The 27,871-nt window shown below is 50.9% G+C and overlaps 2 protein-coding genes across 7 annotated transcripts; one reads left to right on the plus strand and one right to left on the minus strand.

Moving 5' to 3' along the window:
- On the minus strand, positions 1–2,859 carry TIGD5 (tigger transposable element derived 5). Its single transcript, XM_009899565.2, has one exon. The coding sequence runs from the start codon at positions 2,810–2,812 to the stop codon at positions 1,076–1,078; it is 1,737 nt and encodes a 578-aa protein (XP_009897867.2). The 5' UTR covers positions 2,813–2,859; the 3' UTR covers positions 1–1,075.
- A 572-nt stretch (positions 2,860–3,431) lies between these two features.
- EEF1D (eukaryotic translation elongation factor 1 delta) lies at positions 3,432–27,802 on the plus strand. Of its 6 annotated transcripts, none has more exons than XM_054167508.1 (10): positions 3,432–3,518; positions 5,138–5,167; positions 15,769–15,892; positions 17,538–17,609; positions 23,281–23,355; positions 24,571–24,667; positions 24,865–24,968; positions 25,625–25,873; positions 26,554–26,748; positions 27,711–27,796. In XM_054167508.1, the coding sequence occupies exons 3-10, from the start codon at positions 15,773–15,775 to the stop codon at positions 27,747–27,749; spliced, it is 951 nt and encodes a 316-aa protein (XP_054023483.1). In that variant the 5' UTR covers positions 3,432–3,518; positions 5,138–5,167; positions 15,769–15,772; the 3' UTR covers positions 27,750–27,796. The 6 variants fall into 6 exon arrangements, with proteins under 6 accessions (XP_054023483.1, XP_054023484.1, XP_054023479.1 ...); XM_054167504.1 differs by lacking the exons at positions 3,432–3,518; positions 5,138–5,167 and adding exons at positions 8,630–8,649; positions 12,911–14,164 and having other exon boundaries at positions 27,711–27,802; XM_054167509.1 differs by lacking the exon at positions 5,138–5,167.
- The last annotated feature ends 69 nt before the right edge of the window (positions 27,803–27,871 follow it).

The raw sequence follows: 27,871 nt of genomic DNA on the forward strand, positions 1-27,871 counted from the left end.
ACCCCAAAGTGGGAATACAACTCCATTTAATTTCCATAAACTCTGAAGGGATGAGACAAAGATGTGACAAGTAAAAGCCACCTTATGGGGCACAGCAGTGCTGAGGAGCTGATATTCCCCCCCCTTCTTTCAATAATTTGGCTGAAAAGGCTAAAATTGAACCCAAAACCAGGTCAAGAGCTTCTAAATTCACATCTGGTGTCTCCAGTATTTCAAGGCAGAGCCAGGAGCTGCTCCCATCTTAACTCGTGATGTGCATCATTCCACCAACCATCTCCCCAGCTCCACAAAGATGTGTCCTCCAGCCCCAGCCACCCCACAACCCCCAGAGAAGATACCTCAGCCTTCATCCCTGAAGCCTTCAGCTTCATGAAGATGCTCAGATGATGGTACCCGTTTCAGAAGGTCTCTGTAGTCCCACGTGCTGTTATGGGAATGATGGAGGTGATCCTCTGTGAGAAGCTACAGCTTGGCACCCAAGTGCCCTTGTCCCAGTCCAGTGCATGAAGAAAGTTGTCTCAAACAAGCACCAAACCGTCCCAGTTTAACTGGACTCCATTTTGGCAGTGGAAAGGGTATCACCAGCCTCTTCCAGGGCAGGATCTTTGCCATGAAGCACCTCAGGAGTGGACCCTGTCCCCAGTCTGAGATGCAGGGAGTCACTTCTTGTGACTTCCCCCATCAACCCAGCTCCTCATGGTGACACCAAGAATGTGCCTCCTTTGTCCCTTCTCCACATGGGGTCAGGAGGGACCAGGTGGCCACTCCCAGCTCAGGCTCATGGGATTTAAAAAATAGCACCTTCAAATTATACCCAAGGGTGAGGAAAGGTCCTCAGATACACAGCAGATGGGAGGGGTTGTCCCTCCATTAGCCCTAAATTGTCACACCACCCCCTCAGCAGCAGTACCTCAGGGGCATTCAGGCCTCTTGAGCCCGTGACAAAGGGGTGAGGAGAGCTGGCACCTCCACCACCAGCCCCATGTGACAACCAATGTGTCCCCAACCCCACATTCCATCCTCCCCAACCCCAAGCGAGGTGATTGGTAGCCAAGAGGTCATGGGTGGCCTTGGCCTAGGAGTGGGGGCTGCTGGCACCACGGTGCAGCCGCTGGGCCATGCTGATGAGGGAGCGGAGCTGCACCAGCTTCAGCGGCCCCACTTGCCTGGGGTCTTGACCCTCCAACCACCGCAACGCTGTCTCCAGACCTTTGATAGCTTCCCGAGCTGTGGGTAGCAAAGCGTCTCCTCCTTCCCCGCCCCTTCTGCCACCCCCATCTCCAGATGCTGCTGCCTCCTCCTCCTCCTCTGCCTCCTCCTCCTCCTCCTCCTCCTCTGTTTTGCAGACCCCAAGGCCTTCCTCCTCAGTGTCCTCTTTCCCATCGTCCTCCTCCATACCTGGGGCTGCATCGTCCAAGTGCAACCAGCTGGCCACCTCCTCGGGGGCCAAGCGCTTGTAGGCCAATGCAGCCAAGTGGGTCAGGTCACTAAAGACCTTGCTGTCCCCACCACCTTCCTCCCCATGTTGGGGGTCTCCATGCTCTTCCTCCCCAGGCTGGGGCTCAAAGGCAGCACGCAACCCCAAGAGCCAGCACTTCTCAATGGAACCGGCTGGGATGAGGTCCCAGGAAAGGCCAGTCAGGTACAACATGTCCTTGAGGAGGAAGGACCTCACAAAGTCCATGGGGCCACCTGAGCCACTACCACCACCAGCCGCACAAGAGACGGCCAAGCGCAGCAATTCCCTCTTGTAGAGCTGCTTGAAGGTGGACACCACCCCCTGCTCCAGTGGGGCTGGGATTCGGCCGCCTCCTCCAGCTGAGCCGCTACCAGCAGGTCCTTTGGAGAGGAAGAGGGCACGGATGGAGCCATCAGGTGTCTGCAGTGGAGAGTGGGAGTCCTCAGGGCCTGTCCCAGAGTGGGGTGGTGGGGAGCTGAGCAGCAGCACGGCTTTCTGCTGCAGACAGCTCCGACGCAGGTACCGTTTGACACCTGGCACAAAGTCCTCAAAGAACCAAGCCCGGAGAAGAGCTGGTCCCAGCCTGGCTTCGGGGCTGTAGCGGTAGCAAGCAGGGAACTTGTCCTGGTTGTGATGGCGGAGGCTGGGGGGATCATGAAGACACCCAACCACCAGTGGTTTGAGTTTGTGGGAGCCGGTCAAGTTGGCGGCCAGCAGCACGGTGACACGCTCGCGGACAGCTGGTCGCCGTCGTGCGGCCGTCGTGGTGCCACCGGTCTGTCCCGGCAGGAGCTTCCAGTAGAGCCCGGTGATGTTGGCATTGTAGATCTGCTCGTCGCTGTAGCCTCCGGCGTCGGCAGCGGGCACGGACAGCAGGGTCTCAGAGCTGGCCACGGGAGCCCGCTCGGGCTCGGCGGGGAGGCCACCCTCACCGTAGATACGCTGGCTGGAGATGCCATGACGCTTCTGCCAGCGCCAGAACCAGCCGTGGCTGGCCTTGAAGGTGCACTCGGGGCCGTAGATCTGCCGTGCGAAGGCCTCGGCCTGGGCTTGGATGAGGGGCCCGGAGAGGGGGATTCCGTGCTGACGTAGAGCGAGGAACCAGGCGTAGACAGCTCGGTCAATCTCCTCCTCGTTGGCCAAACGCATCTTCTTGCGTTGGGTGCCCACCTCACCCCCAAGCTGTTCCAGGAACCACCGGAGCTTGGCTTCATCCTTTAACCAACCCCTCAACGTGCCCCCCGGCACCCCGAAAGCCCGACACACCGACGCTTGCCTCTCGCCCTTCTTCACCCTCTCGATGGCCTGAAGTTTATCCTTGATGGAGTAGGCTCTTCTCAGCGCCATCTTCATCGACACCCCCCCGCCTGAATTATTCCCACCCACACTCCCTTGTCGCCCTCCCGCCATACCCACCGGTCCCCCACCATGCTCCGGGCACGGAGCAGTTCCCGCAGCCATAGATCGGAGATATAATGGGATAAAGAAAGGGCGGGAGGGGGGAAGCGCGTTATAACCGGGGCTGGAGGTGGGAAAGAGTGAAAGGGGGAGGGGGGGTCGCGGCGCCTTTGTCTCCAGCCCCGGAGCCGGCCGGCAGGGCGGGACGGAGCCTACTGTGCATGCGCGACACCCCCCACCCCCACCCCTCATGATCCCCATTAGTTTAAGCTGCTTCCTCCCCGTCCTGTTACTCACTTGGACTCGTCCGCGCTGCTCCGCCACGGCCCCTGGGTTGTACCACTTTGAAAAGAGGGGGAACCTCCTTGCTTCCCCCCACTTTTCTCCCCTTCCTCCTTTTCACCTCACTCCACCATGCTGTGTCGTTCCACTACAGAAAAGCCAAGAAGAAGAGTACGGGGAGGAGGTTGGTGCTGTGAGTGCAGCGCGTTGTCTCCCTCCCCACACGTTTTTTTCTCTACTTCTCCCCCACCCCGTGTCCGTTGTGCGTGGTTCGTGCCGCTCCCACAACCCCCTGCACGCGCCGCGCCGCCTCCCTTTGCCTGGTGGAGGCTGAGCGGAGCGGAGAGGCCTGAGGCCTGTCCCGGGCCCAGCGCTGCCGGTGAGTGCGGCTGCCCCTTCACCGGGCTCACCCTCCTTGCGCTCCCCCACACCCTCCTAAACGAGTTCCGGACGTCTCTAGGGTCCATTGTTCCTCTCACAGACCTGGGGAGGGCCCCTCGTGGTCTGCGGTTCTTTCCCGCTCTGGAAAAAGGGGTTGGGGGGCTCCCAACTCCCATAGGCTCTGTTTTTGCTCTCACAGGCCGCAGGAAGGGGGTTATGACCATTCCCTTTGGGGTCCCTTCCTGCTTATCGGCTGTGGAAGGAGGATTTGGGGTTGTACCTTAGCGCGGTGGTGGGAAGAGGGGGAGTGTGAGCAACCTTCGTTATATGTGGAAGTCCCTTCCCCTCTCAACAAAGGAATGGAGGTTGTGGGGGGTCCCCCATCGTCTGTGTTGCCCCTCCTTCACCGGCTGCTACCTCTCTCCATCATCCGTGTCTCTTCCACTCAGAATCCCGAGGGAGAGGGCTTAGCGTGCCCTTGGCCTTTGGAATGATTTCCCCCCCCTCAAAAGTCTCAAAGAATAGTGGGGTGACCCCTTCCTTCCATGCATCCCATGATCTCTTGGGTCCCTTTCTGCTTAATAGGTACAGGAAGGTGGTTGTGGGAGGCCATATCCATTCCCTGTGGGATTTCTTCTGCCTTTACACCCCGAGAAAGGAGGATGTGGAGGTACCCCTCATTAAGTGGGAGATCTCTTTTCCTCTCCCAAGCATAGGGAAGGGGGGTTGTAGGGATCTTCTCTCTCTGTGGGGTTGCTTCCCCTTTGCAGGCTCTAAGTAGGTGGCTGCAAGAGCCCCTAGTTATGGTGTAAGAACTGGATGGGCTGCTGCTAGAAGTCTCCTTTTGGGAGGGGGACAAGTTCCCTCTATATTTAGGGTGCTAGTTTTGGCGATGCTCTTGCTACATGGAGTCTCATTCTTTCAAATCTGGAGGTCTGTGATTCCTGCCATGGTGGGGAGGGGAATTTAGGGGACCCAGTAGCTCAGGATGCCTCAGGGGATCTGCTCTTGTCCCCATTCCTCATCTTGGCAAGGGTTTCTTGTCGAGTCACCTGCTGCAAAAGGGAGCGCCTGGCACAGAGCCCTCTGTAACTAAAGCAGTAGCCTCATCCAGCCCATGGCTCAGCACCTTTAGCTGCCTCTCTGCAAGTTTGGTGTGGAGCTGGGAGCCCTTTGAGCCTCCCTTGTTATTCTGTCCTTCCACTATAGGTGCACCTGAGCTCTGCTCATCTCACCTCTCCACATCCTGGTGTTCCCAGCCTCCTCTAACCTTGCAGCCTGTCATCCTCTTCCTCTTTTCTTTTTGTTTCTAGCTGGCTGAGGAGGTGTCTGCTTCACAACTATATTTGGGAAATGGGGGGGGGAGGGAGGCTGCAGATGTGCTCTGTGTGTGTGTGAAGGATTCCAGCACTCCCTGAAGTTTGTGAGGGCGCTGCAGGCTGTCATCACCTCCCTTTCTGGTGTTCCTATTGATTTATGGATTTGTTCTTTTGCACCTAGATGGTGGATGTTTTGGAATTGATTGTAATCTGATGTTCACAGGCCTGTCGTGCAGAGGAGAAAATAACTTTGCTGGGTTGTGTGGCTGTAATTCTCTCCTCTCCTCTCCTTTTCTAGGTGTGCCCTCTTTTCTCCCTGACCTTGCAGGTAATGCCTTTTTTTTTTGTTTCTTGTCCTCTTCACCTATTCTGTTTGCTCTCAACCACTTTGCTTTTTCTCCTGAAGGTGACTTCTTTCCTGTCTTTCCCAACTGCTGATTCCCCACCCCCCTGCCCCGTCCTTGATTATTTTTCATTAGCAAGCAGCAGAATTGTTGCTTGGAACAAAAAAAGAGAAGTCTTGTTTGAGGTGGGGAGTTGTTGTTTTCCCTGGCTAAAGCTTAGTGTGGAGCTTTGTGATGAAGGTTGTCCCTTTTCTGCCTATGTCCTCCACCATCTCATGAGCCTGGGGGAAAGCCAAAACAGCAGAAAGGCAACACTACATCAGCATTAATATTTTCTTTGGCTTTAGCTGCCTGTCTTGACTCAGTGTTGAGGAGGAGGAGGTGGATTTGCTCTCTTCAGCTTCATCAGACCCTCTGGTGTGAAACCAGTCTTGCTTCTTCTCATTCTGAATCACCAAAAAGAGAAAAAAGAAGGAGGCTGGGAGGGGTTTGATGCCTTTTCTTTGTTGTTGAGAAGGTGGGAATGAGGCAGCTGTGTCTAACAAAACTCCTAGATAAAATGGGTCTTGCTTTTGTGTAAGATTCTGGCAGCAGCAGTTTGGGGAAGAGAAGCTGCTTTTTTCCCTGGGAGAAGCTTGTTCACTAGGGGAGGCTTTTTTTCCTTAGGAGAAACATTTCTTGAGTGTGGCATAACCTAGGTACCGGTCTTTAGACTGGTGCCTTTGAATCTTTCCCCTCTTTTTGACATGAAATGGGCCCTTTCTGTGTGTTCTGCTGTTTATTTTTCTGGCTGCTGCTGTTCAGGAGCTTCTGGCGAGGAGAGTGGCATGACATGAGGGGACAAGAGTACTAAATATAAAATCAGGTTGGCCTGGTCACACTCAGCTGTTCAGGGCTTGTAAGCAAACAGTCAGATGGAGAACTGAGATAGAATCTCTCATAGTGAGAACCCAGTGTTGGTTTAATTGCTGCAGAAATCAGGACTTGCCTGCCTGGCCTTTGGGTGGTCAAACCAAACCAAGCTGCCCCAGGATACCACCACCCCATGTCCCCCAGTGCCACCCCATTTTTGATGCTTCTTCTGAAGAAAGCAGTTGAACCATGACCATAGTTCTGTCCTCTTGGTTGTGGCTTGCAGAAAGCAGCTGTCAGATCCCTCCAGAAGTCCCTGATGGATGAGATCTGCTGCTTTCCCTCATCTGAGGAGACTTTTCAAGCCTGCTGGAAATATTTAAAGCCACATCAAACTTTAAATGATTTCTAGGAGAGCTGCTTTCAAACTGGTGCTTCCTGACTTGTTGGGGGCTGACAGGTCAGCCTGGTATTAGGCTGAGGTGAAAAATCACAGTTCCAGTGTGGGGACTGATAGCATTTAGGTCTTTGGGAGGCTGTGACAAACATTTACAGCCTGATTCCCCCCTAGATTTTAATTTTGTTTTGTTTTACAGCCCTCTCAATTCAGTCATGGGCAGAAATGTCACTTCCATTAAACCAATACATGGAATTAACTTGCTTTTGGTTGGCTGTAGCCTTGGGCGATGTAACTCTTTTGTTTTATGGCCTTGAGGGGATAAAGAGGCCTAAACAGCTTATTTGTGGATTTCCAGCCCAACAGCAGAGACCTTTTCCCTGTCTATTTTTAACTTGGTGCATTTCCCTGCAGTGCTGGAAGTGCAGAACAGTTTAGTTCTGGCTTGAATTAGCCAGGATGTGGTCATGAGACCACCAGCAAAGCTCTGAAGCAGTAGCCACCATTAAAAATTACTTTTTTTCCAGGCTTTTCTGAACCCTTTTAAACAGTCCATGGAAGCCTAAACATCGACCTGTGATTCTTTAATTGATTCTTTGGCATCAATAATTATTACTGACAACTTCTGCTTTTCCAGTGGCTTCATGCTTGGGAAAACACCCAGTAGATTGTCTGCACTGCCACTGGAAAAGCAGAATTGTCCTGGGGACACATGAACCAGTCTCTGGATGCAGCAAGAGCTCTTGCATTATTTTCTGCTCCAGTCACAGATTTGTGCGCTTTAAAGTCTCTTTTTTTTTTTTCACAAGGTTTTCTGCCTCTGTCTCCAAGTATTAATGTATCTTTGTGCTAAAAAGACTTGGTGAGTGAATGAAAAACTGCCTCACTTCCACAAGTTAACTGGGCAGAGGGTGAGTGTGGCCTCAGGAGTGGTTTGAGGGAAAGAAATGAGTCTCTAGATGTCACCTTCATTTTGGAAGGGGTCTGAGTTCAGCTCCAGTTTCTGTGCTCTAATTTTTGCCAGCTCTGCAAAGTAGAGCAGGTTCAACTCGGTTTAAGTCCCTCCCAGAACCTCTCAAGAGGTTAATTTGTCCCTCCAAGCTTTGTCAGATCAGGTAAATTCCCCTTCTCTCATCATACTTGAAAGCTTGTGTCTTGTCTGGAGTGATGCTAGGAGAACTGGTGGTGCTCTGGTATGAATGGTTTGCATTATCTCCTGATATGTGTAATTAAAATCAGGAGATAATCTGAAAGCCTTTTCCCTGCTTCTTCTGGGACTACTTAGAAACACTGAGTGGAAATAACCTTTTTATTTCATGTTTTGTTTGTGTACTTCAGTGAAAATCTGCTCTTCAGCATAATTAGGCATCAAGTTTGGCCCCTCATGGGAACATAAAGGTGCTGGAAGTATCTTGGGCTTATGGGAAGGTGATATTGATAAATTCTTGGGGTGAAGTCCTTTTATTGGTGAATTCTTGGGGTAAAATCCCTTTATGATGATTTTTCTCTGGTTATAATCTTTGTTAAAACAACACTTTGAGTTCCTCTGAGCTGGGCTGGATGGCAGGAACATTTGTAGCTGCTTTAGCTTTGGGGATTTGTGTTGCTTCCTGAAATGCCCTTTTTTTGGTGTGTAATGTTGGATTGGTGACCTGAGAAGCTGCAGGCTTCACAGGTACAGCTCTGAGTCCTAAATTCTTCTGGGAGAGAGAATTTCACATCTTGTATTGCTGCTTCTCCTGAAAAATCAGTGGGCTGAGTATTTAGTGGTTTATTTCTGTTTCCTTCACAGAATGTTGTACAAATCAATCTATGAATTAATTATTTGACCTCATAATTGTTACACTTTTAAGAATTCTTTCTGCTTTTGCTCTTTGATTACCTGAAACTGGGCAACCTGAGCTTTGCTTTTTCACCCCCAGTGTTGCTACAGCAGGTTTGGAGCCACATGGGCTGGCTCCCTGCCCTGATGGGTCAATCCTGTGTTTGGATCTGTATCTTTGTATTGCTTTTTATTTAAAAATAAAAGTAAAATCGAGCATCTGTGGTGCTGGTTGGTGAAGATAAGGTTGTTCTGGAGAGGTGTCAGTGTAATTAAATGTATTATGCATGGGAGGGGAGTTAATTATCTGATAACAGATGGCTGTTGGTCTCTAGAACTGGAAACTTATCTCTCACTGTCTCTCTTTTCTTAATGCTGTCATAGGAGATCAAAAAGTAAGTACTCTTTAGTTGTTGTGGGTGGGTTTTGGAAGGTCAGAGGTCACTGATCTGACACTTGGTAGACAGATCATTGCAGAGCTTTCTGATTTCCACTGGAAATAAGTCTAACTTGACTGCTTCATCTGTTCAAGTCCAGCTCTGTCTCACTTGGAGTCAAGACAATGCTTTGATCTGGGAGAACCTCCTGATAACAGGAGCCCTCAGTGGTAGATCTTTGATTTGAAAGGACCTCCTGATAAAAGGAACCCTCAGTGGTAAATCTTTGATCTGGGAGAACCTCCTGATAACAGGACCTCTCAGTGATGCACCTCGCTCTTAAGATGAGCAGCACTGAAACTCCAACTACAGCTTTTGAAGCTGTTTGCTTAAAGACTTGAGCACAATCACCTCTAATGTGTGTGTGGGAAAACCCAACAAACCACAAACCCAATTAAATCCCCAAATGTAGGGGTTTCTGTTTTTCTGTTTGAACTGTGACTAGAAAGTGAACTCAAATTGCAGAGTTAATGTGTAATGCAAATGAAATATTTAAAGGTGTGAGAGCTTGAGCTGTGTTGAGTCATGTCCAGGTTTCTTGTAACACCTTCTAGAGATTCTTCCTGAAGTAGCTGAAGTTGTAGCCTCAGAGTCTAATGCCACCAGTGCTGGGTTAAGGAGGTTTCCTCAAGAAAGGATCTCCTCAAAGCCTATGAACTGATTTTTCCTTGGAATAACTCAAACCAAGGTGAATGTGGAGCCAAGCAGAGCATGTCAGGCAAATGGAGAACTCCAGTCTTCTGTTCAAGAGTCCTTAGTGACCTAAATAACCTAAAAAATCTTAAGTTTACTCTGACCTGTGCAGCTCTAGTTGTGTATTTTGCTTTCCCCAAGGATTTTGTGCTGCCAGGTTATTCTTCTAGATCCAAATGGCCACTAGAAATCATCTTAAAATGTCTAAAAGTACTTCATCCTGGGGGACAGATTGCGGCCAGCAGGTCAAGGGAGGTTTGCCTTCCTCTCAGCCCTAATTGAGGCCACATGTGGAGCCCTGTGTCCAGTTCTGGGCCCTCTAGTTCAAAAAGGACAGTGAAGTACTGAAGAGAGTTCAGTGGAGGCTACCAAGATGCTGAGGGGCCTGGAGCATCTATCTCTGTGAGGAGAAAAGGCTGAGAGTCCTGGGGCTGTATAGCCTGGAGAAGAGCAGCCTGAGAGGGGATCTGATCAATGCTCAGCAAGAGCTAAAGGGTCGGGGGGCAAGAGGCTGGGGCAAGCCTCTTGTCAGTGGTGCCCAGCAGAAGGGCAAGGGACCCTCGTGGCTTGGAGGGTGCTGGAGCCCTGGAGCAGGCTGCCCACACAAGTTGTGGGGGCTCCTTCTCTGGAGAGATTGTAAACCCACCTGGACATTGTGATGCTGGGTAACCTGCTGTGGGTGACCCTACTTTAGTGGAGGGGTTGGACTGGATGATCTGCAGAGGTGCCTTCCATGCTGGGATTCTGTAATAAGGAGGAGGAGGCTGCCTTGAGCCTTGTGTGTTTTTTACAGCAGGAAGTTCTCCTTGTATCTCAAAGCTCAAGCAGGCTCTTCAGTGGCACTGGCATGACGTAGGTGATGTCATCTTCCACCTCTGGGTGATAACACCGTGGAAGCTGTGTAGCAGAGCTTATTCTGAGGAGCAAACTCGAGTTCCTGCTCGCTGGTGTGCTTCCAGCTGAGGTGATTTTGATGTGGATGGTAAAAAACTAGATGAATACTGCAAGCACTGAGTTGCCTGTAGTGAGAAGAGTTTTCTTGCTTCACAGCTGCTGTAAAACACGAGAGAAGACTGTAAACTAGAGCAAAGACTTCAAAATCTGTTCATTTTGTGCTGTTTTAAAGTATTTTTAGCCCTCTCCCAATGTTTTCAGCAGCTGGAGGAGCAATTTCACAACTCCAGGAAGAGAAAGAAAAATCTAGTTTTGCTTTTCCTAGTGATTTTTAGACTCAAAAGGCAATTTGACGTTGCTTTGATGGTTCAGATCCTACAAAGTTGTATTGAAAACCTAAAGTAACCATGCCAATTTTTGTATGAAATCCTTTCACATACTCATGTGAATATTTTGTCTGTATGAAAAAGTGTTGACTCGATAATTTATTGATCTTAAGCCCCAAACTTGAGGCTTGTTGGAACTGGAAGCCATCACCTGAAGTCTGGAAGCTGTTTCACCTGCATGGGGATTTTACTTGGCAGCTTCATTTGGTTATTTATCACAGATAAATTTGCAGCTGGAAAACTCACAGGTACTTCATCTTTGGACCTAGTTTTGATCTGCCCATGTGAGTTTTGGCAGAAAGGAGCTACCTGCTCATTAGACATTTGAATAACTTCTCTGCTTGGAAAGGTGTTTCCTGAACACCTCCAATAATGCACATCCCAAGACCTGCTTGATTTATTTTTGTTTCTGATAAAGGTCCAACTAGAGCAGGAAAACACAGAGCAGGTGCAGAATGTTTCACTTCAGTAGAAAGTGGGGTTTATTTGATAAACTCTATTAATCATTGGGTTCTCCAGCTCTTGGTCAATTTTGATTTGACTATCATTGAGGATTTTAAGTGAAAATGGAGCCATAGCTTTTCAGTCAGCTCCCTCTGCTGGCATCACAGCACTGAAACACAAATAGGTGCAAGCAGTGACCTCAAAAATAGTCCAGAACTGGGCCATCTTTCTTCTTTTAGCTTCTCTTCCCAAATCATGGCCTACTTGAGAACATCTAACAAGTAATTAAGGACTAATCTGGTAATGCAGAAGAAAATCTTACACATTGCAGGGGGTTGAACATAACCTGTTGAATTTTTTTTTTCTGCCAGTTTTCAGAAGGGAAATTCAAAGGGTTTTCAGCCAGGGCCTTGAGTATTAAATAGAAGTGAGCAGAATGCTTGTCAGAAGAGAAGGGGTATGTTGTGACAGAACAAGAGGTGATGGTTTCAAACTACGACAGAAAGATTTAGACTGGAGAGAAGGAAGAAATTCTTCACTGTGAGGGTCATAAGGCCCTGGCTTAGGCTGCCCAGAACAGTGATAGATGCCCCATCCCTGGAACCATTCCAAGTGAGGTTGTTTGTGGCTCTGAGCAACCTGATCTAGTTGCAGATCACAGAATCCCAGCATGGCTGGGGTTGGAAGGGACCTCACCCAGACCTACACTGCCTGCTCAAGTAAGTTCGCCTACAGCAGGTTGCCCAGCATCACAAAGCCCAGGTGGGTTTGGAATCTCCAGAGGAGGAGATTCCATAACATCTCTGGGCAGTCTGCTCCAAGGCTCCAGCACACTCACAGCAGAGAGGTTTCTCCTGATGGAACCTTCTGGGTTCCAGTTTGTGCCCATTGCCCCTTGTCCTGTTGCTGGGCACCACTGGGAAGAGTCTGGCCCCATCCTCTTGCCCCCCACGCTTTAGCTCTTGCAGAGCATTGAGAAGGTCCCCTCCAGGCTGCTCTTCTCCAGGTTAGACAGCCCCAGGGCTCTCAGCCTTTCCTCCTCAAATTTATGCTTCAGGCCCCTCAAAATCTTCAGTGTCCATTGGACTCTCTCCAGTAGTTCCCTGTCTCTTGACCTGGGGAGCCCAGAACTGGATGCTGTTTTGCAGCGGTGGGCTCGCTAGGGCAGAGCAGAGTGGGAGGAGAACTTTTCTTGTCCTGCTGGCCACACTCTTCTTCATGCACCCCAAGAGACCATTGGCCTCCTTGGCCACCAGGGCACATTGCTGGCTTATGGTGAATTTGTGCACCAGCACTCCCAGGTCTTTCTCTGCGGAGCTGCGTTCCAGGATGTCACCCCTCACCTTTACTGGTGCAGGTGGTTGTTGTTCTTTCCCAGCTGCTGGACCCTGCACTTGGGTTTGTTGAACTTTATGATGTCCCTGCTGACTGCAGGGGCATTGGACTAGACCTTTAAAGGTCTCTTCCAAACCAATTGACAATTTTACTTATTTTAGGAAGGCTGTTCTGCCTTCAGAAATTGGACATTTTTAGGCAGCTTAACTTCTTTGAATTCAAATGTATAAAAAAGAAGAGTCTGGGGAGAGCTTTGGCGCTTTTCTGTGATGAACAATAGCTTCTGACTCTCAAATGAAGGATGGTTTGGTGGTGGCCTGGCAGGGGTGGGTTAATGGTTGGGCTTGATCTCAAAGGTCTTTTCCAACCAAGATGCTTCTGTGATGTCTACTGCATGCCCTTGCTGTCTTGAGTCCTGCTGCAACTACATTGTTGTGCTTATCTCTTAATGCTGCCACTCTTTGGAGGATGAGGACCAGGAAGCCTCCCTGCCCTGCAGAAAAGGTGTGGGCAGACAACCACAAATACACCGAAGTCGAGCGGCTGCATTGCGAGAGGGAAGCCACCATGGCTGCCGTGGCCCCTGAGGAGTGTCCAGAGGTTGAGGCTGTCAATGGGGTCTGCAATGATGACTCTGGTGAAAGTGAGTCCAAAGGAGAGCTGAAAAGAGCCAGGAATGGGAAGAAACAAAGGAAACGGAAGCGTTCTCCCAAAGCCAAACCTCTGGCCTCCAAGTTAGACTCTGTTCTGAGTGGGTTGTTAGCTGACCACGTGTGGTTTGACAAACCTTTCTATGACCGTGCTGAGACCCTCTACAGGACAAAAATAGCTGAGTGTCAGCTCCAGGAGGCACCTGGGACTGCACCAACTCCTCAGCAGTCTCCTTTAGTGGCCAGGTCAAAAGTTGTCCAAGATGTTCCCAAGCCCAGGATGGTTTCATCAGCCCTGCTCTGCTCCCATGGTACTTTGTCTGCGTGCCACCATCTCGTCCAGGGGGTCTGGGTCAACAAGCTTGACTTTGATAAGGCTGAAGAGATGTTTATTGAGAAATCCCAGTTCTTTCTTCCTCCAAATGTCCTCACCATCCCCTCGGTGTGCTCAAAGGGTGGCAGCGTTGGGCTGAGGACACCAGATGAGGGCTACGTCACAGCCCTGCCAACTCCTGCTACACCCAGCGTGGCTGCAGAGGCCGTCGCTGGTTCTGCCGTTCCCTTTGTTCCCAGCTTGCCTGGCTCTGTCCACCAGACAGTAAATGGTAAACCCCAGATTTCAAGCTTGCAGGCTCTCATGTCCGAGGTCTGGTTGGAGAAACCTCTCTATGATGATGCTGAGAAGAGCTTCTACGAGAACATGTTTGATGGTCACCCATCGGGCAAAGGCAGGCAGCAGCAGCGCAGCTGCCCTGAAGCACTGAAGAGCCACCCCGAGGACAAGAAGAGCCATGGTGCTGGGAAGCAAACAAGCATCAAACCCATGGAGATGGCCACCAACATGTTTCCTGGTGTTGAGCAACCTTCACCCACCTGCTTTTTTCTGCATGAGGGCAGTGAGACTGTGTGGCTTAATAAGATGACATATGACAGTGCTGAGTCACGATACTATGCAGCCGAAGCTCTGAAGATGTCCAGAGCAGGAGAGAGTTTGGAGAAGCAGGAGTCTGCAGTAGGAAACCCTTCCCAGCCAGCTACTGATGCTTCAAGCATCCCTGCACCAGAAATGAAGTAGGAGAGGTTTATTCTTATTTAAACTCTGCTGGGTCAGGATTGAGCTGAAGGAATTTTGTGTGTGTAGAAGACAGGAGCCAGCATCTCACTGTAGGGAGATGTTGCTCCAGAGCTGAGGAGCCTGACTGTGGGCAGAGAAAGAGAGAAGTCCTTCCCCTGAGGAGTGATGGTGGTTTAAAGTTGGTGCTGGGGAGTGAGCTGAGGTTTGACCTTCTCTTTGCATGGGGGGAACCTGCCCCTTTTGTCTTGGAGAAGACAAAAGCGGCACCACTGGGTCATTCTCTTAGAAGACCATGAGGTCCTTCAGAGAATCAGTTCTCTGAAGGAATTTCTCCCCATTTCTGCCAAGCACTGAGGCTGGTTGTTGAGCTCTGTGCCAGAGGTGACTACATTGAGCATTACCCCCAGCATTCATCTTGAGGAAGGCTTGGAGATGCTGGTGCAGATGCAAGTCCATTTTGGGGCAGGGGAATGAGGCTGACCTAATTAGATCATTTGGTCTGGAAGCTGCTGTTGACTGGGGGACAAGACACTTCTGATCCTTTAGGTGTCCTGGAATTTGTTGGGGAAGGTTTTAAGATCCTTCTAGAGAAGCTTTAGAGGACACACATCTTTCACCTTGTCCTGCCTGGGATAATCTTCTCTTGAGTTGGACAGAACTTAGATACTGGGTCACCCCTCCCCAGCAAAGTCCTTGTGGTGGTGTCAGATGCTTGGCCTAAGTTTGTCTGTAAGTGGGATACTCTATTAATGGTGCTGGTTGGCAGCTCAAGCAAGGTTTGGAGGGTTGGGTACTGGAAATGGCTTCGGTGTGGAGGACCTGTGGTGGCCTCTGCTCTCTTGTGGATGAGATGGTGCTTGTTTTGCAATGGATTCATCTGCTTGCCTCTGTGGAAGTGTTTTACTGCAGAGCTGTGGGGTTTGGCGGGGTAAAGGAGGGGTTTGTGGGTTGCTGATACTCTCTCCATGTTGGGAGGTGGTGGTGGTTTCATATCCCTGCTCTCCTCAGCCAGATGTTGGCTCTGTAGTTGTCCCCTGGCTTGAAACAAGGGCACATTCTCTTCCCATGATGGTTGTGAGGCCTTCAAGCTAAGAAATGAAACCTTTGAGAGCTGCTGCACTGAAGAACAATGTGGACCATTTCACAAGGTGGTTTATGCTGTTTCTTGGTGACATGACATGTCTGTTCCTTGCAGGCATCACATTGCTGATAATTTTGATCTCCAGCAGTTGCTGCAGCTTCTTAAAGGGCATTTGGACAGTTGTTGGGGGTGCTGTTGTAAGTTGGGTGTGTATCTGGACTCCTGGAGGCCTCATCTTTCTTAGCAGTGGAAGAAGTTGTGGAAGAAGGTGCAGAGGAGGTGATTTATCCCATCCTCACTTGGTGTGGGGTCAGGCTGGGCAGATGGGTGGGTGATTAGACTCGTCCTGCTTTCTTAAGAGGATCCTCTTGACTTAAAGCTTTCCTCTGGAGGGGGAGACCAAGCAGAGAGCTGCAGGCAGAGCTCTGTGGGCAAAGAAAGCTCTTCTGAGGAGCTCATTACAAACTCTTCACCTTCTAGGACCTCACTTTGGGTGGTTTTTGTTCTTCCTTTCTGCAGAAAGATGGCAGTTGAGTACTTCATGCAGGAGAAGATCTGGTTTGAGAAGTACAAGTACGATGATGCTGAGAGGAGGTTCTACGAGCAGATGAATGGGCCGGTCGGGGGCTCCTCACGCCAGCAGGTAAATGCTGCTTCTCAGGTGGGTGTTAGCAAGGGGCTGGACCTTAAGGAGCTGGTACAGAGCAGGTTGAAGGACATGATCCACCTGGACATGCACTCTTCCCCTCATGGTGCTGCTTTTCCAAGTGTGGGAGTCCTCACGTGAGAGCTTTCTCTGGAGCTCTCGGAGCTTACCCCTTACTTCTGACCCTTTTTGCCTTTTAAAAGGCCATTTTTGACCTGTGGAGAACCCTCTCCTGTGTTCAGGAGAGATCAGATGCCCTTCTAACAATGAGATTAGGTTGCAGCAGCTACTCTTAATCTTTTCAGGCTGCTGTAGGAGGGCACCATGCTCTCTGTGGTCTAACAGGAGCCCTGTTTGAGCTGAAAAGCCCTGAAGTCTGTGGTTTTGCTGACTGGGCCGAGCAAAGAATCCACCCAGCCCCAAGGAAGATGATGTCTTGCTGCCACTTTGGAGCAGTTAAGCTTTCCTTGAGGGATGTACATGACATGATGCTTGAAGAGATGCACCATGGTTCCAAAAATCCCACAGGAACGATGTTCTCCTCTTTGTACCCCTGAAGTCCTCAGTGTGCTCCTGCAGATGATTGCACCACAGCAGTGGTGAGTTGTTGGGAGCCGCTGAAGTCATTCAAGATTTACTTTCAGCCCCAAATGATGATGATTGAAAGCTTCAGAGCTCTGATGACCTCTTCCTGCCCTGTCAAGAGCTGTTAACTGCTTCTTTGTCTGGCTGCTTGTTTAAAAAGCTGCTTAGAGTTTGAAATGGCTGTGGTGCAAGTGTGGAAGGAGAAGCTTTTTGCTGAAGTCAGAGCTCCTAGGCACACTCTTGGCTGTTCCTGCTGCCTGCCAACATCACCTGGGACACCTGCTTAAAAATTAGTGCTTGAAGTAGATGTTGAAGTGCAAACCTCTGTGGTGCTCTTAGAAGAACAGTGTAGACTATTTCACTGCACATCAGGAGCTTCCACTGAAGTTCTGCCTTTGAGAGGTGGTGTGAAGGCTCTTGGAGGGGAGATTCTGCAGCAGTTTCTCAGCCAATTCTCCAAGGGAAAAAAAAAATCCAAGCTCCTTAGAACCTTTCCTGCGACTCAGAAGTGAATGTGGGCAGGCTGTTGATCTGTAGTCTGTTTGAGATGGGGGTTTGGGGCTTGCAGGGAGTTTGATGTCTCAGATATTGCTTGTAGGGTGGCAGTCTGGGAGAGGCAAGGAGTGAATGGATGATGGCAGTGGGGAATTTGTGCCCTGGGAAGGGAATCTTCCGATCCAGGCTAAAAAAACCACCTTGTGCTCCATCCTCTGGGTCAAGAAGCCTTCAGTCAGGGCTGTCACTTCTCACCTGAGTAGAATGACAACCTGAAAGAGCTACCTCATGCTAGATCTTGAGGGAACACTGATGTGACTCCAGCCCTCTGCTTGCCTGGCAGCTTTCCAAAGCCCTTCAGACTGATCAGAAAGAGAATTTCAAAGCTCCTTGACTTGGGTGATCTCAGGCACACGTGACCCTGATCTCGCCAGGCTTCCAGTAGGAAGGATTCCCCCTCCCCCCCCCCCCCCCTTTTTTTGTTTTTTTAAAGTAGTTTCATCTGTTTCCTATTTTTAAACTTTTTTTACCCAAATCTTGGTTCTTTCTGCACTGTTTGCAGGAGAACGGAGCCAGCACCATCCTCCGCGACATTGCCAGAGCCAGGGAGAATATCCAGAAATCGCTGGCCGGAGTGAGTACCAAAGCTCTCTCACCAGCTGGCTGCCTTGCAACCATTTTTAGCTCTGATGGCATCTCACACACAAAAAAAAAAAACTAACAACAAGCCAAACCCTGCTTGTTGGTTGACCACCACCACCTGGAGAGATCTGATCGTGTTGGCTTCTCAGTTTTGTAGCCAGGAGCAGATGGAGGTGTGCAGCGCTGTGCCTGCCAGCAGGGCTCCATCCCATCATCAGCATGCTGCTTGCTGGGGCTTCTGCACACTCACTGGCTTTGCCTTGCAGATCCCTCCACTTCTCCATTCCTGTGGGGTTTTTGCCTTTAGTTTCCTTTTTTCTTTTTTTTTTCCCCCCCCATTATTTTTCTCTTTTTTTTTTTTTGCCTTTTTCCCCTTTTTACTTACTTTTCCTTTTTTGTGTTTTAAACATTTTTCTAATTTTTAAAAATTATTTTCATTTGAATTTTTTTTCAATTTTTCTTGTGCTTCTCTGTCTCACCCCCCCCCCCCCTGCTTTGGGTGCTTTTCTCTCTTCCCTCTCCCCTCCCCCCCAACCTTTGGTACTTCTCTGTCTCTCCCCCCCCCCACACCCCCTCTTTTGGTGCTTCTCTGTCTCATCTCTTCCACCCCCACCCCCCCCACTTTGGTGCTTCTCTGTCTCTTCCCCCCCCCCCCCCACTTTGGTGCTTCTCTGTCTCTTCCCCCCCCCCCCCCCCACTTTGGTGCTTCTCTGTCTCTTCCCCCCCCACTTTGGTGCTTCTCTGTCTCTTCCCCCCCCCCCCCCCCCACTTTGGTGCTTCTCTGTCTCTTCCCCCCCCCCCCACTTTGGTGCTTCTCTGTCTCTTCCCCCCCCCCCACTTTGGTGCTTCTCTGTCTCTTCCCCCCCCCCCCCCCACTTTGGTGCTTCTCTGTCTCTTCCCCCCCCCCCCCCCCACTTTGGTGCTTCTCTGTCTCTTCCCCCCCCCACACTTTGGTGCTTCTCTGTCTCTTCCCCCCCCCCCCCCCCCACTTTGGTGCTTCTCTGTCTCTTCCCCCCCCCCCCCCCCCACTTTGGTGCTTCTCTGTCTCTTCCCCCCCCCCCCCCACTTTGGTGCTTCTCTGTCTCTTCCCCCCCCCACTTTGGTGCTTCTCTGTCTCTTCCCCCCCCCCCCTTTAGGTGCTTCTCTATCTTCCCCTCCCCTCCGCCCCTCGGGGCGCTCCTCTGTCTCTCCCCTCTGCCCCTCGGGGCGCTCCTCTGTCTCCCCCCTCTGCCCCTCGGGGCGCTCCTCTGTCTCTCCCCCCACCTCCGCCCCTCGGGGCGCTCCTCTGTCTCCCCCCTCTGCCCCTCGGGGCGCTCCTCTGTCTCCCCCCTCCGCCCCTCGGGGCGCTCCTCTGTCTCCCCCCTGCCCCTCGGGGCGCTCCTCTGTCTCCCCCCTGCCCCTCGGGGTGCTCCTCTGTCTCCCCACTCCGCCCCTCGGGGTGCTCCTCTGTCTCCCCCCTGCCCCTCAGGGTGCTTCTCTTTCTTTCATTCCTCCTGGTGAAATGAGAATGCTTTGGGTTGGAAGGGCCCTTAAAGATCTCGCATTCCAACCCTCTCCCCATGGGCAGGGACACCTTCCACTAGAGCAGTTTGCTCAAGGCCTCACTCAGCCTGGCCTTGCATGTTCCCCCACATGACCTCCCCGGGGCAGCAAAGCCCCCGAGCTGCCAGCAGAGGATCTCTCGTTGGGGTACACTCAGCTGCCACTTCCTCTTGCCTGGGGATGCCTTCAGTTTTGGGAGATGTGCAAAAAACTGGTGCCTCCCATCTGCTGCATGCAGGGAATTCATCCTGGCTGCTTGCTCCAAGTCCTTCACCATCTTCTGAAAGTCGAGGAATGGGCTGTTTTGAGCTGGTTTTGTGCAGCCCAAATGTGTCATTCTTCCAAAGTGGGTTAATGGGTGAGGAAAATTCACACAATCTAGCCCATGTGTCTTGGTTTCCTAACTCTGCAGTGAGACTGCTGCACAGATCTTCCACCTGAGAGCCTCCATCCTTCACCTGGAGTGGTTTGGTTCCTTTTGGGGTGTTTAACACCCTCATTTATATCTAGAGCAGGACAAAACTAGGGGATGGAGCCTTTCTCAAGGGGAACATTTCATCCTCCTCCTTAACACCAGCAGAAGGGGTTAACCCAGTACTTTGGGGGTGAATGTGAAGGAGTTTGGTTCATTTCTTGCCCCCTGGTGGCCTCACTGAACTTGACACAAACTTCAGCAGCTGCTCCAGTCAGTGATCTGAGAAGAAATTTGGAGTGGGTGTATGGAGGTGAGGGTACATTTGACCAAAGGGTAGTGGGAGAGGATTAAGTTTGCTTTGGTGGTCCCAGAATTACAGCAGAGGAATCAGGGGGAGGTTGGGACAACTAAATAACAGGAAAACCAACCCAAGATATTGTTGAGGAGGAAAACATCTGGAAGCTTTCTGATCCTAGTTCCTTATTTCAGCCAACAACCAAAGGTTTTCCTGAACTGGCTCATTTTAAGCTGAAATGTGAACTCTTTGGGCTCTCAGTAGGGGACCAGCAGCTTCTCAAAGACTTTGAGTAAGCAAAAATATGTAGGGAAATGAATCCCCGTCCCAAACAGGGCTAGAAAACTCTTGGCACAAAAGTTAATGTGCTGGGGTTTGTTTTGGTCCTGTGAGGAAAGCTTGGTAGGCTTGAGCATTGAAAACCTCAGTAAACCATGATCAGATCTTCTGTGTCAAGTTAGGACAGAGGTGTGGAGAAATAAGCTGGAAGCACCAGTTTGTAGCTTGTGTTTCTGAAGGATCATTGTTACCGTGGACAACCCTATCATAGAATCCTTTAGGTTGGCAAAGACCTTTAAGATCATTGAGTCCAACAGTTAACCCAGCACTGCCAGGTCAGCTCTAAACTATGGCCCTCAGCACCACATCTCCATGGCTTTGAAAGCCCTCCAGGGGTGGGGACTCCACCACTGCCTCAGGCAGCCTGGGCCAGGCCTTGACAACCCTCCCCATGAAGAAATTGTTCCTCGTGTTCAACCTAAACCTTCCCTGGTGCAACTTGAGGCCATTTCCTCTTGTCCTATCATTTGTTCCTTGATGGAAGAGACCAAGCCCCACCTGGCTCCAACCTCTTTTCAGGGAGTTGTAGAGAGCCAGGTTTCCCCTCAGCCTCCTTTTCTCCAAGCTGAATAACCTCAGGTCCCTCAGCTGCTCCGCAGCAGACCTGCTCTCCAGACCCTTCACCAGCTCTTTTGTCCTTCTCTGGACCTGCTCCAGTATCTTAATGCTTGGAATGAGGGCTCCAAAACTGAGCCCAGGATTTGAGGTGTGGCCTCACCATTCATTGCCTGGCCCAGGGGAACAATGCCTGCCCTGGTCCTGTGGTCAAGCTATTGCTGATCCCAAGCCAGGATGCTGGTGGCCTCCTTGGCCACCTGGGTGCATACTGGGTCGTCATCAGCCAGCACTCCCAGCTCCTTTTCTGACGGGCAATGTAGAGCAGGCTTGACTTGAGAACGTGCTTGAATGTGGGTCTTTTGCTTCAGAAAGGCAAATTTGTGCTGTCTGATGGACAGAAAAATGGAGAAGCATGTTTTTGGAGCCAGGACTTAGTCTTTCCTTCCACCTGAATAGGCTCTGTCAGGAGCCTAAAGACCTAAGAAGTGAAGAACTGACTCTTAGAAGATGGGGTGATAGAAGATTGCCTTTATTACTCTGGAATTCATCCAGGGCTGGTTTCAGATCTGCTTCGTTCTTTTGAAACCTGTGTAGGAGCCTAGAGAAGGGTTGAGGAGATGGCTTGGACCTCCTGATGCTGGAAACATTTGTTTGCACATACCTTCCATCTTGCTTTGCATGGTCATCTCTGCTTCAGCCAGCCTCTCCAGTTGACATCTGCTTGATGATGAATGCTTCCTTGGGTCTAAGGTTGTTAACATTGGGACTGGATCCATCCAGAGGGACCTGGACAAGTTGGGAGAAGTGGGCCTATGAACCTCATAAGGTTCAGCAAGGCTAAGAGCAAGGTCCTGCACATGGGTTGGGGTGATCCTTGGTACTCATCCAGGCTGGGGAATGAAGGCTTGGAGAGCAGCCCTGTGGAAAAGGACCTGGGGTGCTGGTGGGTGAAAAGCTGGAGCTGAGTCAGCACTGTGCACTCCCAGCCCAGAGCCAGCCCTGTCCTGGGCTGATCCCCAGCAGTGTGGGCAGCAGGTGGAGGGAGGAGATTCTGCCCCTCTGCTGAGACCTCACCCTGCAGTGCTGGGGCCAGCTTTGGGCTCCCTACACAAGAAGGCCCTGCTTGAGCAGGTCTGAAAGAGGCCATGAAGCTGGAAGCCCTCTGTTGTGAGGCTAGGCTGAGCAATTTGGGGTTTTTCTGCCTGGAGAAAAGAAGGCTCTGTGGAGACCTGGTGGCCTTTCAGAACTTAAAGGGGGCTATGAGAAAGATGGAGACAGACTTCTGAGCAGGTCCTGATGTGGGAGGACCAAGGGTGATGGCTTGCATCCAAAGAAAGGAGATTATACTGGAGAGAAGGAAGAAATTTTTCATGATGGGGATGGTGAGACCCTGGCCCAGGTTACCCAGAGAGGTGGGAAATGCCCCATCCCTGGAACCATTCCAGGTCAGATTGTTTGTGGCTCTGAGCCCTGCTCAGTGCAGAGAGGGTGGACTGGGTGATCTGTGAAGGTCCCTTCCAACCCAAACCTTTTGACGACTCCATGACCAGGATTCACTTAATTTAGTCCTGATGATGTAACTAGAAGAAGAGGAGGTCAGGCACCCAGTTCATCTGAGCTTTCATTCATCTCTTCGGTGTCCTGAGGGACAGTCCTGGTGGTGCTTGCAGCCTCTGGTGGTGCAAGTGAGGGTGGAAGCCCATGTAAGAGGTTTCACCAAGTTCTCTGTGCAGACCAATGTTACGTTGCTTTGCTCCTCCAGCAGGTGGCAATTTGGGCTTGTTAAGGGCTTGGCAACCTTCTGTGTGTTTCTTCATCTGTCAGGTGTTAGATCTTCTCAGTGCTCATCGCTGTCTAAAGGGTGGACATCACTAGGAGAGGGCCAGGCTCTTCTCAGTGGTGCCCAGTGACAGGACAAAGGGGCAGTGGGCACATAGTGGAACCCAGGAGGCTTCATGAGGAAAAACATCTTGGCTTTGAGTGTTGAGAGCCTTGGAATGAGCTGTCCAGAGAGGTGGAGTCTCCTCTGAAGAGATTCCAACCCCCCCTGGAGACTGCAATCTTGGCCAACCTGCTTTAGCCAGGAAGGTTGGACTGGATGATCTCCAGAGGCCCCTTCCACCCCCACTACGTTAGGATTCTTGGGTACAGGAGAACCATCCGAGAGCACGGTTTGTGCCACAGGAATGCAAGAATCTGCTTCACCTCAGGTTTTACAGATGAGGAGATGGCTGAGACCGTGCTCTAGCCATCTCCCTGTGGTCCTGCCACCCAGCTGTGTGACCTTCCTGCAGGCACCGAGCCGTGCCCCGAGCAGACGGCCCGGTTCACGGTTAGCTGTTTCTGTGCAGGCTGTGGTTGCTGTGTGGTTGGTGTGGAGCTGCATCTCATTGCTTGACAACTCGTCCTGCATGCGGATCTGCTGCCTGAACTTGAGCTCTTCCAGCATGAGTGCAACCCTTTGCTGTCTTCCCTGTTGACCCAGATGCCCCCCAACCCTCTTGCCCTTTGCAGCAGAAGACAGGTGCTCCTCGTAGCAAGGAAGCTCCTTCTGCCCGTCAGAAGAGGCAGTCAGGAGGCCGCCCAACTGTAAGTCGATGACGCATGGATGGAGCTGGTTGTGTGCTTGGAGAGGGTGGTGCAGAGCCAGGCAGCCCTGCCCTCGAGAGGTGGACCAAGTTCTTCCCTTTGATGAGAACTCCTGTGGGCACATGGCTGAGGCTCACCCTGTGTAATGGAATCGTAGTCATTTTGGTTAGAGAAGACCTTTAAGATCATCAAATCCAGCCACCCTCCACCAAGGCTGGTGCTAAGCCCTGTCCCGTAGTAGGATCATCTAGCAGGACATTTACATCTCCCAGCTTGTCCAGGAGCTGCAGATCTGCACTCACATCCCTGAGCCTGCTCTACCTCAGCGGTTGCATTGGAGGTTGATCTCATGCTGCTTCTGACCTCTGCCCCTTGCCACTTTTTGAGTGGGTGGAGAAGGCTCTCTTTGACCTTCTTGCTCTCTGTGTGCTCCTGGCCTTGGCTCTTCCAACCTTCTTTCCATGTGCCATATATTTTTCTTCACCCTCATCTTCCATGTTGAGTGACTGCTGAGCTCTCCAAAGCCAAGGACCACCTTATGATTCCATCCACTGACAGGGTGTTAATTATTTCTTGGCACCTCACCAGTTCCTCCATTGTCTTCAGGTCACAGCTGAAGACCTCTTTTTCTTTTTTTCCTTTCCTTTTTTTCCTCCCTTGGCCAATCTGAAGCCTCCTTTGAAGCCAACCACACCCCCCCACACACACCCTTTTTATTGACTGTTAAGGTACATCTCTAGAATTTCTCCTTCAGGATGTCTGGAAGCAGGGTTAAGCTGTTCTGAGAGAACTTAAACCTGGGCTGGGGGAAGTGGAAGTGTAGAGATGTTGGGATCTGCTCCTAGCTTCCATAGTGAGGTTAGGTGGGTCACTTCTGTGCTCTGTCCCTCAGCTTGTCTCTAGAGGAGAGCAGTTGTCACATTTAAGAGGTTTAGGGTCACACTTTGTGTTGTTTAGTTACAGTCTTTGACCTGAGCCTTCAAAGAATGACTTTATCCTTTTTCATTCTGTAGAGCTTTTTATACAGCCTTTAGAGATGTAGATGTTCTATTGTCTTCACTCCTGTAGGTGATTGTCCTCTAGCTTGTCGGTGTTTAGAATGCCTCTCAAATGTTTTCCTTCCCTGGAGGCATGACTCAGCTTCACTACACCTCACCAAGCTTTGGCCAGTAGGTGAAGAGATGATGAGTTTCATTGTGGTTTTCCTTGTTGCAGAGCACCAACACAACCTCTCCGGGGTCTGCTGGTGACCATAATGAACTCCTGGCCAGAATTTCCCACCTGGAGGCAGAAAACCAGAACCTTCGCAGTGGTAAGTCGGAGAATCTTGGTCTGTTGGCAGGTGAGACCATGGCGGGAGGGAGGTCTGATCAGACCTTTGTAGGCTTCTAATTGGAGCAACCAGTGGTTTTAAAGCCCACTTTGGAGCAGGAGCAGCTTTGTTCTGATGTTAAAGCTGGTGCAGTGTCCACAAGATAAGGTTGCCCTTCCCCTCTTCTCTTGTCACAGTTGTTTCAGACCTTCAGATGGCCATGCTCAAGTTGGAGAGTCGCCTGAACGCTCTGGAGAAGTCATCTACCTCCCACCAACCCTCACCGGTTCCTCCAACCCAGGTAAGCTCTGGCAAGATGCTGTTCTTGAATGCTTCACCAAGTGCCAGGTCTCCTGAGGTCTCTGGCTGTCTGAAGGTGGAGAGCTGCTCACAGACAGGATGAGTTTGTAGGTTCTCCAGCAGTTTTGGCAGCTGCCTTGCCATCTTTCCTTTCTGCACACACTGCTGGGAGTTTTCTGCCCTCAGACCAGCAAAGTTGGAGACTTCAGGTGGGGAGAGCTGGTGCAGATCTGTGGAAGTTCATGGTTTGATTCTTGTTGTGGGTTAGGAGATGGTGAGCTTGGCAGTGAGCCTACAGAACGTGTAAGCTCCTCTGCGTGCTGGGGCAGACACTTGGTTGTGTTCTCAACTGCTGTCCTGCTCAGATTTCTGATCTGGATGTCCTGAGCCCTGTAGAGAAGGATCAGCTCTTGGCTGCATGGTGGGTGGTGTTCACTCTAGGACTACAAGTATGGCCATGGTGGGCCACTTTAAAGGTCCATCTGGTCAAGTGTCTTACTTTGATGGTCAGTAGATGCTTCTTCACCCAAATGACATGGTGTGGGCCATACTCAGTGCCTTGAGCAATGCAGACTTTGAGCTTGAGTCCTGCTCTGATTGAGGTTCATCTTCTCTTTTTTCTCCATGTCAACTTGAATCCCTCTCACCCTACTGAAGAAAGTGGAACCCTTCAGTGTTCCCTCCAAGAAAGTGGAGCTCCCATCAGCTTCACCTGCAAAGAAAGCTGAGCCAGCTGCTGCAGAGGAAGATGGTGATGATGACATTGACCTTTTTGGTAGCGATGATGAAGAGGAAGACCAAGAGGCTGCCAAAGTCCGGGAGGAGAGACTGCGTCAGTACGCAGAGAAGAAGGCCAAGAAACCTGGTCTGATTGCCAAGTCTTCTATCCTTCTGGATGTCAAACCAGTGAGTGGATCAAGTGGGGGCAGCTCCTGAGGGAGGCTGAAGGGACTGCTGGAGATAGGACCTCCAGAATTAGAGTCATGGTTTGGGCTGGGAGGGACCTTCAAAGATCATCTAGTCCAACACTCCTGCAGTGAGCAACTAGAGCAGGTTGTCCAGCATGACTTGGAATGGTTCCAGGGCCTCAGCTTCCACCACTTCTCCGGACAACCTGTTCTGGTGTCTCCTCACCCTCATAGTGAGCAATTTTTTCTAAGTCTCATCCAAATCTCCCTCTCCCAGTTTAAAACCATCACCCCTTGTCCTAGCACTACAGCCCCTGGACCAAGAGTCCCCTTCCATCTTTCCTGTAGCCATCTTTAAGTTCTGGAAGGCCACAATAAGGTTTCCCTAGAGCTTTCTCTTCTTCAGGCAGAACGACTCCAACTCATTCTTTCCTCACAGCAGAGGACAGCCTTCCCATCATTTCCATGTCCTCTGGCCCCACTCCAACAGGTCCATGTCTCTGCTGTGCTGAGGGCTCCAGAGCTGGCCCCAGCACTGCAGGTGGGGCCTCAGCAGAGCAGAGGAGCAGAATCAGAGCTGAAAGAGGAGGAATGTTGAGTTGTGAGTCACTAGGAATCTCTTGGGGCTGTTGGTGCCCTCCAGGACACCTCTGAAGTTCACACTTGCTCCTTTTGCAGTGGGATGATGAGACTGACATGGCCAAAATGGAGGAGTGTGTCCGGTCTGTCCAGATGGACGGGCTGGTGTGGGGAGCCTCCAAACTGGTGCCTGTGGGTTATGGCATCAAGAAGCTCCAAATCCAGTGTGTGGTGGAGGATGATAAAGTGGGGACAGACATCCTGGAGGAGGAGATCACCAAGTTTGAAGACTATGTAAGTTTTGGGGCACACTGGGTGACGCCTGACCCGTGGGGTTGTTTCTAACTACGTACCGGTTTTGGTACACTTGGGAGTTGTAGATGATGCTGTCTGCTGAGACAAAGGTTTCATCCTGGAGATGCCTCCCATCTCCATCCCTCCTCCTTCCATGGAGCTCCAGCCCTGTGCCAGTAACACTCTCAGTCTTGTTGGGAGAGCAGGGGGCTGGAGACTTATTGTTCCTGACCTTCTTTAACCTGATCTTTGGTTACAGTTGGAGTAAAACAGGAACTCTTGGTGTTCCTGGAAGTTCCTTAGATGTTCTTCATAGGGTGGACTGAGAAGGCTTCATAGAATGATGGAATTGTTTGGTTGGCAAAGACCTTTAAGATCATTGAGTCCAACAGTTAACCCAGCACCGCCAGGTCACCACTGAACCATGGCCCTCAGCACCACATCTCCATGGCTTTGAAAGCCCTCCAGAAGTGGGGACTCCACCACTGCCCCAGGCAGCCTGGGCCAGGCCTTGACAACCCTTTCCATGAAGAAATTGTTCCTCATGTCCAACCTAAACCTCCCCTGGTGCAACTTGAGGCCATTTCCTCTTGTCCTATCACTTCTTCCTTGATGGAAGAGACTGAGCTCCACCTGGCTCCAACCTCCTTTCAGGGAGTTGTAGAGAGCCAGAAAGTCTCCTCTCAGCCTCCTTCTCTTCAGGCTGAATAACCCTAGGTCCCTCAGCTCCTCCTCACAAGCTCTCCAGACCCATCACCAGCTTTATTGCCATTTTTATGGCCGTGTTCCAGCCCCTCAATGTCCTTCTTGGAGTGAGGGCACCCAGTGCTGCACCCAGGACCTGGGCCATGCTCAGTCTCTTTGAGCATGGTTTTGAAGACATCCCTGATGTGCTTTCTCTGGTTTTAAATGTCCAAAGCCACCTTGATGACCTCTGTCTGCTGCTTTTTGTTCCTGTGCAGGTGCAGAGTGTGGACATTGCTGCTTTCAACAAGATCTAGAAGTGTTAACAGTGTCTCCTCAAACTCTTAACTAATAAAGATCAAGATTGGACCTGCAGATGGGCTGATGGTTTTCTCTGACAGGTCCAGCTTCTCCAGGGGGTGTGGTTGTCAGTCTGGGA

The sequence above is a fragment of the Dryobates pubescens genome, chromosome 14 (assembly GCF_014839835.1).
Source record: "Dryobates pubescens isolate bDryPub1 chromosome 14, bDryPub1.pri, whole genome shotgun sequence".
Lineage (NCBI taxonomy): Eukaryota > Metazoa > Chordata > Aves > Piciformes > Picidae > Dryobates > Dryobates pubescens.

What these genes read in the sequence shown, in the direction of transcription:
- TIGD5 (XM_009899565.2), bottom strand. Translation starts at nt 2,812, where the DNA reads ATGAAGATGGCGCTGAGAAGAGCCTACTCCATCAAGGATAAACTTCAG.
- EEF1D (XM_054167504.1), top strand. Translation starts at nt 12,912, where the DNA reads ATGAGGACCAGGAAGCCTCCCTGCCCTGCAGAAAAGGTGTGGGCAGAC. An exon ending in ATCCCTGCACCAGAAATGAA is followed by an intron (nt 14,165 to 15,768) that starts GTAGGAGAGGTT and finishes TCCTTTCTGCAG; the next exon opens with AAAGATGGCAGTTGAGTACT. An exon ending in TCCTTCTGGATGTCAAACCA is followed by an intron (nt 25,874 to 26,553) that starts GTGAGTGGATCA and finishes CTCCTTTTGCAG; the next exon opens with TGGGATGATGAGACTGACAT.